Source organism: Anopheles cruzii, chromosome 3, assembly GCF_943734635.1.
Source record: "Anopheles cruzii chromosome 3, idAnoCruzAS_RS32_06, whole genome shotgun sequence".
NCBI lineage: Eukaryota > Metazoa > Arthropoda > Insecta > Diptera > Culicidae > Anopheles > Anopheles cruzii.
The window spans coordinates 50,063,702-50,076,653 of record NC_069145.1 but is presented as its reverse complement, the minus strand read 5'-3'; the positions used below and the strand labels follow the sequence as shown (position 1 = coordinate 50,076,653).

The 12,952-nt window shown below is 37.0% G+C and overlaps 1 protein-coding gene across 1 annotated transcript; it reads left to right on the top strand.

The window, feature by feature from the left end:
• The first annotated feature begins 3,351 nt into the window (after positions 1–3,351).
• Positions 3,352–6,409, top strand: LOC128271558 (uncharacterized). Its single transcript, XM_053009138.1, has 7 exons — positions 3,352–3,766; positions 3,840–4,043; positions 4,313–4,522; positions 4,647–4,820; positions 4,895–5,083; positions 5,169–5,405; positions 5,483–6,409. The coding sequence occupies exons 1-7, from the start codon at positions 3,632–3,634 to the stop codon at positions 5,546–5,548; spliced, it is 1,215 nt and encodes a 404-aa protein (XP_052865098.1). The 5' UTR covers positions 3,352–3,631; the 3' UTR covers positions 5,549–6,409.
• Positions 6,410–12,952: the final 6,543 nt, after the last annotated feature.

Below are 12,952 nucleotides of genomic sequence, written 5' to 3'. Positions count from 1 at the left end.
TTGTAGCGGCTCCTCCATTGTCCCTCCAAATATAATCTGAGCATCTTCCTCTCGGACGCGGCTAAGAGGGTTTCGTGTGTCGATAAGTCTAAGTGTCGATGTCTCAGATGCGTATGAGAGTACTGAGATTATGAAGGTTCTGTATAACCCCAGATTCGACCGTCGCGATACGAGATGTGAGTTTCCTCAGACTGTAGAATGACCTGTTGCTGCTAGCACCCTCGCGTGAATCTCCTCGGTTATGTAATTGTTGGTGCTAACCTTTGACCCAAGGACCCAAGATAGGTGACGCCCGGGACAACTTCGAATTTCCGGTCACCTAGTAGTACATCTCTGGTATTTTAGGAATTATCGGAAATTAAAAATTAATACGAATGCGTGATTTCGTTTCATCGGATTTCACAAATTTCATTTGGTTGTTAATCTTACCATTTGAAATAATTTCAATTGGTTGCAGACCATAGACAAACTGAATATCAGATATCAATACTTCATGCACATTTTATTATAAATCCAGATGATTGAGGAACAAAACACAGTCATGAGGAACCTTTTTACTTAAAAGGGAGCAACATACGTATGCAAAAGGATGAACAGAACAATGGGTAAAATGTGATATCCTTTATATTTATGAACCAAATACTTCTGTAAATCGAGCATCTGCCGTAAAGGTTGCTATAAAGAAGCATACAAAACACACTGACAAAGATGTATTAGGCGCACAGACTGAAGGATTGGGTATTCATTTCATCCACTAAGAAAATCCGACTCAAGCAGCTGTAACGGTGAAATATGAACAAGCTGAAACGGCCATAAAAGAACTTCTATGAATTTTAAAGTACGTACTACGATGTGCAGCCCTTTTCCTGTTCTCTCCATAGAATATCATTCTAATGATGTCAGAGTATGAAAAGAGATATTGAAAAAAAAAACAATAATCGCACTCAGCGAAACATGACCTAAGGCATTCAACCTTTTTTTCCTTGCAGTTTTCTTAATACTCCTTGTACTCCTCTTTTCGCATTCTATATACTTTTGTAGAACACTTTCACATTCTTTGGTTTTTTATCTTATGCATACCGTGAATACATACATGTAGCGAATGAAGTATGAAGATGCTTATAAAGTAGTTTATAAAGTGTATCAAGATGACTGATGAAAATGTAATGCTGAGTGCTAGGCATTAGTGGTCACCTGAATTTAGCTACACTTCGGCGCTTGGTACACCATTAGTTTGTGAATTCTAAAACAACTCTGTCGACGAACTTTTGCAATATGTGTTGTATTCTGTACACTTGATGTATTTATATGATCGATGCACGAGTTGGCGTATTCATTTGGAGGCAATTTGCCTTTGTTTTTCCGAAAAGTGGGCCATCGTTACTTTTAAGGTGGCAATAAGCCTTCCGTCCTTGTACTTACGAAAAGAGGTTGAAAGTTGACAGTAACTTGCAGTTGAAAAGAACTTTCGCGTATTAAAACAAACTCTCGAGAACAGAAGCCTGGATCTCTAGAACAAAGGCTGGAACAGGTATAGATTGAAACGGCTCTGACCGAGCACATAAAAGCCTGCAGAAGATTTAGGATCTTCCATCACGCTTCCATCTAGAGAAAATTCGAATAGAAAAGGTGCGAGAAATTTAATGACGATGGGAAATCACTCCATTTTAAAAGATTTCGACATTTTATAATACTTCTACTTTGATCATAAAACTAACGAACGAACTAACTAACGAATCATAATTCGATTCGAAGTTAAAAGTGGGGTTAAAAGTTAAAAGTGAGGCGATTTCTACAAGTTTATATTTCAATCAGACATTTATCTTCTCCTTCACTATTATAGCCTTCGCCATAGAAACATTTAGCTTCTCTAAATTGTCCTTGATTGATTGAACCGTACCTACGTAAAGCCAAAAAATCTGCAATCTTCTGTTTTGAGATGTTTCGTATATATTAAGCAGAATAGGATATCCCATGGACTTTGGAAGAGAGTTCATGAAACCGGTTAAGCGTAACCGGTTATTTTCTGCACGTAAATGGGATTTTCCGTTATTACCGAAACATGTTTCATTTCCTTCTATCGGTTGTGATGGTCTGACGAGGTCGTCTGATGCCGTCAGGCACACGAAGCCACAGCCACCCTATCAGACGAGCGTTCTGCAAGAAGAGCACGTTGCAACGAGCGGCAAACGATGTGTTGGATTTGCTTGTCGATAGAACCGGCCCAACTGCAGGTTTTAGCGCCTAAGAACTTGCTCTACATCTCTGCTAGCTCTGCAGCAGCAACTAGTAAGCAAGCAAAATCTAGTGAGCAATTACAATAAGTATAGGCATAGTAACGATTTCGATTATACACACTATTGGTACATACAAAGGGTGATGAACAATCGTAAATCCCCTACGCCCTTACTGCAGAGACCAGTTTCCCAGCTGGGAACGGGTTGTGGCGCGGCACACTAGAAGGTTCTCTCGTACCGTGAGCAAAAAAAACTGGGAATACCCATAGATGTGTATAACAGAGATAAGCCGGCTCCGGTTTGCATTTTAAATAAAGTATTACACAATTCATGAATATACTGTGAATATACCATTGATATTAATGGTTAATTTTTATTATATGAAATGAGTGAAATACGATTGTTTTGCTCATAGATATTTTTCTTCGCTTTTATAGAAGAGGTTTTAGTTCTACTTCAACTGATTGAATGCTTCTGTCTAGTAGCATTAATAGCGAAGTTACAATTACAGCGGAAAAGCACACCAGCAAGATGCAAACGTTAATGCTTCGATTTGAACCATGTACCATGTTTACTTCTATTTCTTCCTCCGACACTGACCAACTTCAGGAAACTTCTGCGAATAAACATATTTGCTAACTACACATATACAACTCCAAAATCGTTGCTACCTGTGTGGTCCACATATATTATACCTATAGCATCCGTGTGTGTTGCAGAAGGAGAACCGGACAGACAGCATTGTGTTGGAACTGCGTTGCCCTCTTTCTGTTCTTTGCTGGCTATAACCGTTTTTAGGTCAAATAACATTGAAACAACAGATAACATTGAAAATAACAATTTCAGTTTGCACTGATTCATCATAAGTTTTCAGAGGAACCGTGCAAGCTACAATCATTGACACTTGAAGGTACCAATCATGATTTGAAAGTACATCTGCTCAACGAATTCGTCATCTGTACGCTCCTTTCAAGCTTCGCTACGCATTTCTAAACGCGTCTAGTGTGTGGTAAGGTCGTAACGAAACTGTGTTAACTCAACCTACCTACTTCAGCCAACTTTCTACCCGTTGCTGGCATCAAAATGAAAACAAATCAATCAAGAGAAACATAACAGCCAATGCTTCATACATCGACACAATTGTGCACGTTTGTGTGATGTGGAATAACATCTCGCGGTGATCACACACTTGCTCAGTTTCGAGTTTCTATATTGCTTACAGTAAACAGCAAATCACAACCGTTCGTGCGCTTAAAGGCGATGATCTCCCAATTGCGACTCATTCTATCAGTTAGTCTTTGGCCAAGTAGATTATAATTATACCCAAGATTGTGGTCTCGTAGCTCTCTCTCTCGATTTCGCTAAAGTAATAACTAGGAAATATTGTTAATTGCATGGTTTGTAACATGTGTAAGCAATCGTGGAATTTACAGCGGTTCCATATAATCGGTGTGGTGGTTGTGTTGAGTGTTTTTAGTCTTGCCAATTGTCAACAAACAAAACAAAAATGTGCCTTAAATGGAGAATATGTTAGTATTTAGATCATCATTCCTTATCATATTATTAGGTTGCATAAGTTATTAAAACTTATTTGCTTTTCAGTGCCTTACACATGTGGATTGTTGTTCTGGAAGTTGCTTGAGTTTCTCCTACAAGTGTGTGCCAGTACCGCCTAGTGCTTCGGTCGGTTCAACTTTAGTACCGATACCCTTAACACCTTTCGATTCTGGAAATCGGTTTGGTGAATCCGGGGTCGATGGAGGTGCTTCTTTAACACAAAAAACGTGTGCTTTGGATGGAGAATATGTGAGTAGATCGAATGTCTTGAGAAGTGCAGTTGTTATGTAAGTGTAACAAATAAGAGTGTGTTTTCTTCATGAATAACTTACTTCAGTCCGAATGGCAGTGCCATTGACCTCCTAAGATTGCTTACTACGTGCGATGGTTGTCGTAGATTGCAGGCAATCGTGATATCACGAAACATATTTTTATAAATAAATATTTATAATAGCTTCAATGATATCTAATTTTGATTGACACAGTTTTCTTTGTTTATATTTTTATTATGATGATAGTGCTTAACTCATGCAGAATGTTGCTCATCCAGTTGCCTTACATTCTCTTATAAATGTGTGCCTCTTAATCCACCAAGAACGTCGACTGCAACAGTTTCAAGTACGACAATTGATCTTCAGAATCGGGTCAATGTAGAGGATCAGAGAACTTCTTCCACCACTACGAATAAATTGTCGACTCAAAAAAAGTGTTCTGACATAGGAGAATACGTAAGTATTTTTTGTTGAGACAGTTTAGTTGGTGAACTATTTATGATTCCAGCCCGTGTTTACACAAACAATAATTGATTTCATTAAAACTTGATGCGATTTGTTTTATGTATTTATTATCTAGTGCCTAACTCCGAATGATTGTTGTTCAGGAAGCTGTTTAAGTTTCTCGTACAAATGTGTTACAAATCACAACCTAAAGGGGCCAGTGAATCAACAACCGACCGAAAACATTGTAAACCGTTTTGGTGCATCTGGTAGCACTAGTGCATCTACTTGCGCTGCAGTTGGAGAATACGTAAGGAGCTTAAAACTACGTTCAACCGTTTATTTTCTAAAAGGCTTTCTTTTGTGTAATTCTTTCAATACTAGTGCTTGACTTCATCAGATTGTTGCTCGAAAAGTTGCCTCAGTTTTGCTTATAAATGCGTTAATAGATATGACCTTATGTCTGCAGTGGGTGAGCAAGGCTCGACAATCTCCACGGCAAATCGTTTTGGGGGTTCTAAAGAACCTGTTAATACAAATAACGCTAGTAAATGTACTACAAATGGGCTATACGTAAGTAGCTTTTGACACGTTATATTTTGTCCTATGATAATTTGCTAAATCTTCAATCTTTACCTTTTCCCGGCTTTGCACACAGTGTTTTCACAACCAAGAATGCTGCTCAGGGGCATGTTTCAAATCCATATGTTCTACGGAGATACGCATTGGTGTACCAGAATCTGAATTAACTCGCCCATCAGCATCAAATGGTCCATATATACCAGTGCGGGACTTGGATGATCTAATCACACGATTCAGTAACTCATCTAATACTACAAAACAAACAGCAAATCGCCAACTTCGACAACAGCAGTGCAAAGTTGTTGGAGATAGCGTGAGTTTCTACCTGACATTGAGTACTCGTTCAAGACTGAATCCATTACGAACTAACTCATTATTCTTCTATTGCAGTGTAACCAACACGGAGATTGTTGTTCAAACACGTGTCACTCTTATCGACGAAAGTGTGTTAATTAAAAAGTGTTTTCTTCCTTTGTAAATATCGCTTGAAATTCCGTGCAAGTGCAATAAACGATCGTAACACGAAAGAACTTTATAATTTGGATACAAGTGACATTATTAAATAATAGATTTGATGATTGGCGAACAAAGAACCAATCAACGGCTGCTTAGCATACATATTTTACTTTTTCTCTGATATAAAATGACGGGATTGTATATTATATTTCTTCCCATGTTGACAGCAAGCAATTAAACTTTGATTTTGAAGTGGCGACAATTACCGGGGATATAATGAATTCACTGAAATACTGAAATACTAATATGAATTTCTCTATTGTTGATTTATTTACGAATTCTTTGTAAAAGCAGGCAATTAAACTATGTTTTCCTATAAAAGTGTCGAAATATTCGAACTGCTCTTTTATTCGACAACATCATACCAAGGACAGTATGTAGAGATCAGGACGATAGAAATTTTTATGCCCATTACCATCAGGACATTTTTATGCCCAGTTATCATGTGCTTCTAAAATAGGTCGATTTCTTGCGATATGTATCGACATTCATTGGTGAACAAACTAAAAAAGTGTGATCGTTCTAGACTTTATTTATATGTTGATGATGTCTTACGCATGTGTATGTTTGTACCGTTTTGCAAAAGATAGTTATTTTATGCTGTTTAACAATTTCACGGAATCAGGCAAACTTACATAAACACAGTACAACGAGGAGCACTGTGAATTGACAAAAAAACAGATATAAGCACAACACTAAAACTTAAAAAGTGCAAACTATTTCCATTGACTTTTATTACCAATTCAAACAGATTATTCTTTTCAATAAATTGAACTGATTAAACTCACTTCAAGCAGTTATCATCAATTTTGATATATTTTATGCATCAACTCATTTTTGTTTAGTTGTTGTAGTTATTTCACTTGGTCATATCAGTTACTTTATTTATGTTATTTGTTCCATAAACCGAAACGACTACATTATGTGTCGGCTTGAATTTTCAGATATTAGATATTTCAAATAAGTGATTTCCAAACTAAATCGAAAATATAATAAAGAAAAGCGGAGTTATCGTTAATTAGTTTGAATATGTGCATTCAAATACTGTTTGATGAGTTCCATGGAACATATCATAACACAATTAAACCGCCCTTCCAAGATAGAAACCTTATTACAGTTTAACGTTTCTTGAAAATTGAATTGCTACGCTCCTTAACCCAATTTACACTTGCTCACGTAGCAGTTCGATCTTAGGCTACATACGGCACCGTTCTACAGATAACAACGAGGTTATTCGTTATATCCGAGGAAATGAAATCAGAACGTCGAAAACAGAACCAGCAGAGAATTTAATTCTATTTTTAGGCCTGATTTTGAACTGATGTGAAATACAGTGTTACACATGGTTTTCCTGAACATCGATTTTCCTGATTTTGAATTACAATTCAAATTTAAAGAATTTAAATAATATTGAACACAGTTAGTGTCACTTAGTAATAGCATTTAACAGTAGTAGTTAATACCAAATTGATTTATAATTAAAAAATGGCAGTAACTACAATTAATTGACAATATGAGGAAAAATGAAGAACCAAATAACATTGCCCAACTCTACCCAACAAAGCTTCATTTCACAGCATCATTTCTGGGTTAGTTGCTTTCAGTGGGTAACTTTGCAGTGGAACTTTTTGAATACATGAGTTATGTCATCAATAAGCTTTCATGAAACATAAATTATTATAAAATATATTGTGCACGAAGAGACAGCATGAAGCTTTTCTAACGACGAACGAGAACGAGAGCCCAATATATACAGGGTGAGCAAATTAGTGTGCATTTTTTCATTTGGTTATAAAACAAAAACGGCTGAATATTTTTCGATGCTTAAACTTTTATTTGAAAGATTAATTCCTAACCTTTTTTTATGTAAAACAATTTTGGTAAAATGTTTAGAACAAATGGCTTGGCAGTAGCTTATTCGGTCGACCTATTTTTGGGTGCATTTTCGATTGTATCTGGTCCTATTTCGTCAACAGCAACTAGAATTTCGGTCTTAAGGTTGTCAATAGCTGCTGGTATGTTCGCATAACATAAATATCGATTGTTGCTGTCGCTGTATGGCACGTAGCGCCGTCCTGTTCAAACCAAATGCCGTCCAAGTTCTCAGCTTCAATTTCGCCGAAGAACCAAACAGCCAAAATCCGCACCAAACAGTCACTTGTTGTGGGTGCATTGGCTTCTCTTGCACGATTTGTGGGTTTTCCGAGCCACAATACTGCTTATTACATGGCCACCGAGGTGGAAATGATCTTCAATGAAATGTGCTTTTGACGAATGATTTGACGACCTACCACTTTGGAAATATTTTTTTCATATTTCCATATTTTCTGCAACCAAAATTGTATTTTATACATAAATGTTAAGAATCAACCTTTCAAATAAAAGTTCAAACATCGAAAAATATTCAGCCGTTTTTGTTTTATAGCCAAATGAAAAAATGCACACTAATTTGCTCACCCTGTATATAGGGTGGAACATTCAACATTAGAATTTTATTAGCTTATTTAAGAGATGAAAGAAGCTTCAAGCTTAAAATCTCTATAATAAAGATAATAACAATAACATTACATAAGGTTATGAAAAGAAATCGGCCAAATATTTTTCGATACTTGAACTATTATTTGAAAGATTGACTCATGGCATTTTTTATAAAAAAAACAAATGCACCCAACGGATGGCTTAGCCGTGAAAAATAAAAATTTTAGGAAAAAATAAGATTGAAAGTTAAAAGGTAATAAAGTTTGTACTTTGCCATTATGCGTGAAACACAATGTCGTTCAAACGGTTGCCTTCGGATCTATGGCAACTGCTGGTTCTGATAAGAACATTTTCAGCGATTTTTTGCATATTTCAGGTGTTATTTCGGCCATAACTTGCCGAATGTTATTTTTCAAATTCTTGCAGGCTTGTCAGCGTAGCTCCACAAGACAAAGTTTCACCGGTGAAATCGCAAGATCTTGGTGGCCGATTGATATCACCAAAACACGAAATTAGAAGCATATCAAAGTTCTCGCGCAGTAGATCGTGCCTCACTCGTGCTCGTGCCACCTTTTGTGGTGTTTGGCTTGTTGCCCCGTCTTGCTGAAACCACATATCTTCTAAATCCATATCTTCAATTGTAGGCAAATATGTTACCTACTGCCGGTATCGCTCGGAATTGACCGCGGTCCTCCCTTCTTTTTCGAAGAAATAGGGTCTTATGACACCGCACCAAACAGTCACCTTTTCTGGATGTAAAGGCCTTTCTTCAATCGATTAAGGATTTTCAGTGCCCCAAAAGTTTACACTTGAGATATTTTCGAAAACTGTAAAATGCCAGCCCTAAGTTTTCGAAAACGAAAAAACTTCGGAACTACGAAATGGATGACACTACGACCCTATGAATGGATGCAATTGTTAATTTCTTTTCAAATTCGACATAATTTTGCAGAAATAATAACTCCAACTTGTGCTTTCTGCATGCTACATTTTCCAAACTCACCATCTTCTCAATCTTATGTCACATGGCAGTTTAAACAATGTGCAGAAAAATCACTGCATGTAGCACTACACAAAGTGAACTGTAACACACCGCATCAATCGCATTGGTAATCATCGTACCTGTTGATTTGAAAAACGAACTTGTTACATAAACTATCACAGTGCACTAACAAAAATAAAAAATAAAAATAAAAGGTTTATGGGAAATTATTAAGAGTTTTTTCAAATATTACATCGAGCCAACTGTATCCTATTGTCAGCCATATTTGTCACATACAAAATGTTGTTATTTATCATTTACGTTTTAATTGTATAAGCATAACGTATTTCGTTTTTTTCACAATGCTTCAAGTGTGGTTTATTAAACGAAGTTATTATCGTATCATCGTGATTTTTCCAAGCACAGAATCACACCACTTGCCATAAAATCTTTATTACATGAAAAAAATCACCAAACAAAATCCCAAATAAGCTTGTCTGTAAAACACACATGTGTTTGTGTTTTGCCAGTAGGTTTAATGGCACGTTTAAAGACATACTTTCACAATTTATTTCACTGTGGTACAGTAAGCAAAATGACGACCTCAGCCTTTAAGACTATTTGTAAGGAAAACTTCTACGAGCTGCCAACGCGCTCATACGATTAAACATGATGAAACTCTGTGTCGTGACTACTACCTTTCTAAATTTTAATAATCGAAGCAGCAACAGCTCGTTCGTTCGCTTGACGAGCCGAAATCGTATTTACCACATGGTGCCTGCCTTCGTATAGAGTTTGCGCACTGCCTGTTGAACAGTAAACTATTGGATATAGAAAATATTGTACTGTTGACATAGCTTGTATCTTTCAACTAAAAATATGTTTATGTAATTTGTGTTGTATTATGCAAACCAATGCTATGTTTAAATATTTTTTGTTCTTACAATTCGGTAACAAATTCAGTGTATTTAAATCAATGATTAAACATTGTGGTCATAGTACGCAAACCAGACATGTTTCGAAAAGTGGACAACCCCAAAATAAATCTGAGAACCGCTGAATCAAAACATAAAATGACAAACCAAAAGAGTTTTTGGCCATGTCCTGTTTTCGGTGGAAAGCTCAAAATCCATTAGTTAATCTTTGAATTCTAGACATTTTTTTAAAGTTGGATCCAATTTTAGTTTAGTACTTTTAAGTGTTGTTCCATCTCTTTTCCTCCTTAATAAGTATTCAATACGTATTTTCTACTAAAGTGTAGTTAAATTTATTATAATTTTTTAATTCGTGTGATATTAAGCTATCCGAGCAGCAACCGCTTAATCGATTCCAAACTATTACATGCTTGATTTTTAGTATATTAATTTATTTCCATGCAACTGGCATATCACTGTTTCCGTGGAATATCTCTTGTTTAACAATTATACAAAGTTTTTACACTTGTAAGCCTTCATAACTTCATAAATTCGTATTTTTTTCAATTGGTCAACCAGACATAGGAAATCTTTTAAATTCCAATTTTTTTAACGAAATACAATAAACTATTTTGGCACATTTTAAGCACACAGTTTCACAGAAGTTTGAATTTTTATTTAGATAATCACTAGCAGATCTGGCATACGTTGTTCCGCCTCGGAGGCAATAAGTACACAGATTTTGGATTTTATCTAGTTAATTTTTTTATTGGGATTAGGATAAATATTAGGTCTGCGAATTAATTCGTACGGTTTTTATTTGATATTTGTGGCCTAACTACAACAACAAAACGTATGACTACCTTAATGAAAGTGTTGTCCGTCGTTAGCTACTACTTTCTTCCATCTTTCAGGTAATTTCTCGATTCCGTGTCCTTATCTTTAGGTGCGATCCACTCATAGACCCATTTTTCAATACTTTCATAATAAGTGAACCGCGTTACAAATAGTAATCCGAAAGAGCAACATCTGGTGAATACAGTGGGGCGGTTAACAGTTCTCATCCGACATTTTCAGGATAGGTTTTGACCGGTTTTGCCATGTGTGCCGCAAAAATCAGCGCATCATGTTATTTATCCCATTCTCGTCGTTTTATGGCCGTCGTTTGAAGCTTTGCTTCAAATGCATTAATTGTTGTCGATGGGTTTGTCCATCAATAATTTCATTAGGTTTTGAAAGCTCGAAGTAAACACCACACCCTTCATATCCCACCATATTTATAGCATAACCGTTGCAAGATGAATATTTCGTTTTGGTTGCGATGGACCTGGTTCACCAGGTCTTTTTGTTAAGGATTCCTTGTAATAACTCCCCTTTTCCTCACCAGTGGCGATTCGGTACAAGAACCCTTTTCTTTTCAGCAGCGCAAGCAGAAATTCGCAAATGGTTTTCCTTCTTTCAATGTCTCTCACGAACCGTAAGTTCGAGCGTAAAAATGTCAAATCGATCCCGCTTATGTCAAATCTTATATGAATCCGCGGACTCATAAACGACTCATTTGACATTAAAGATTAATGTCAAATCGGTTACCGGTTAAAAAGTTTATAAAATTTTAATCAGTTCTGTTTTTTGGGGGCGCCTGGTCCCTGAAGCCACCGGCAACCAGGCGCCTTCATTTTTATTAGAAAACGGGATTTTTGTTCGTTTTTCGATCAATGCATGGTTCAAATTGATCATTTGATGTCAGTTGCGATCTGAATTAACGCTTTTATTAGGTTTTAGGAGCTTGTGAAACACCACACCTTTCTGTTCCATCAGAAAGTCCGTTTTTTTGGAGTCCTTAGACGGTTTTTTTTTGTAAAGTCAAAATCGCCATTTTGGAATTTTTTAAACAACTTAAAGCACTGCGATCTTCCAAACACAAGTCCCGACAAACATTTGGTGCAATTCCGAAGCAGTTTTCTTCAAAAGGAGCAGCAAAATTATAATCCCCGCAAAACGTCAATTTAAGGCACCAAAGTTGGAATGGTCTAACCCTTTCAAAAATCGGTTGCAAACTAAATAATTTTTTTTACCTCTACTCATTTACATGATGTTAAAAAAAGGTAATGATGAATGAACCGCTAAACTCGGAAGTCCCAATCGACAGGTACTGCCATCTTTTTAACTGCGCTGCCACACGGTGCATAACAGCAGATATAACAGCCTCATATAACAATTTTGACAGTACAGCGACCAGGCGTCAAAAGCGTTGTGGCTCAGCAGAGCCTATAACACGACGCTATACCGGGCGCAAACCACGACGTTATACAGGGCGCATAACAGATTTGATACTAAGTTACGTGCTACGTGTTATAGTTATGCACCGTGTGGCACCGCAGTAACAGTCCGGTTCTCAACTCTTAAGCCCGGTCCTCACGCTACGATGCATCGTTTCAGATAAAAAAAATCTAAAGCGTCGAGCATTAATTTCGGACCAATTTCCATACATGTGTGCGTGTGGATAGACATGTGTGCATTGTAGCGATAGCGGATCTGAAACGATGCATCGTAACCTGCTTCGGAATCGGAAAAGAAACCTGCTTCGGAATCGCACCAAATGCTTGTCGGGACTTGTGTTTGGAAGATCGCAGTGCTTTAAGTGGTTTAAAAAAATTCAAAATGGCGTTTTTGACTTAACAAAAAAAAGCGTCGAAGGACTCCAAAAAACGGACTTTTTGATGGGACAGAAAGGTGCGGTGTTTCACAAGCTCCTAAAACCTTATGGAAACTTTAATTCCGATCGCTACTGACAACAAATGGTCAATTTGAACCATGCATTGATCGAAAATCGACCAAAAAGTAATTCTAGTGGTTTTCAATGGAGGCGCCTGGTGGCCCGTGGCAACAAGTACCAGGCGCCCCAAAAAACAAAACTGTTTCAGGATACTATCAAATCACTTGGATGGGAGCTGCTATCCCTCCCCGCGT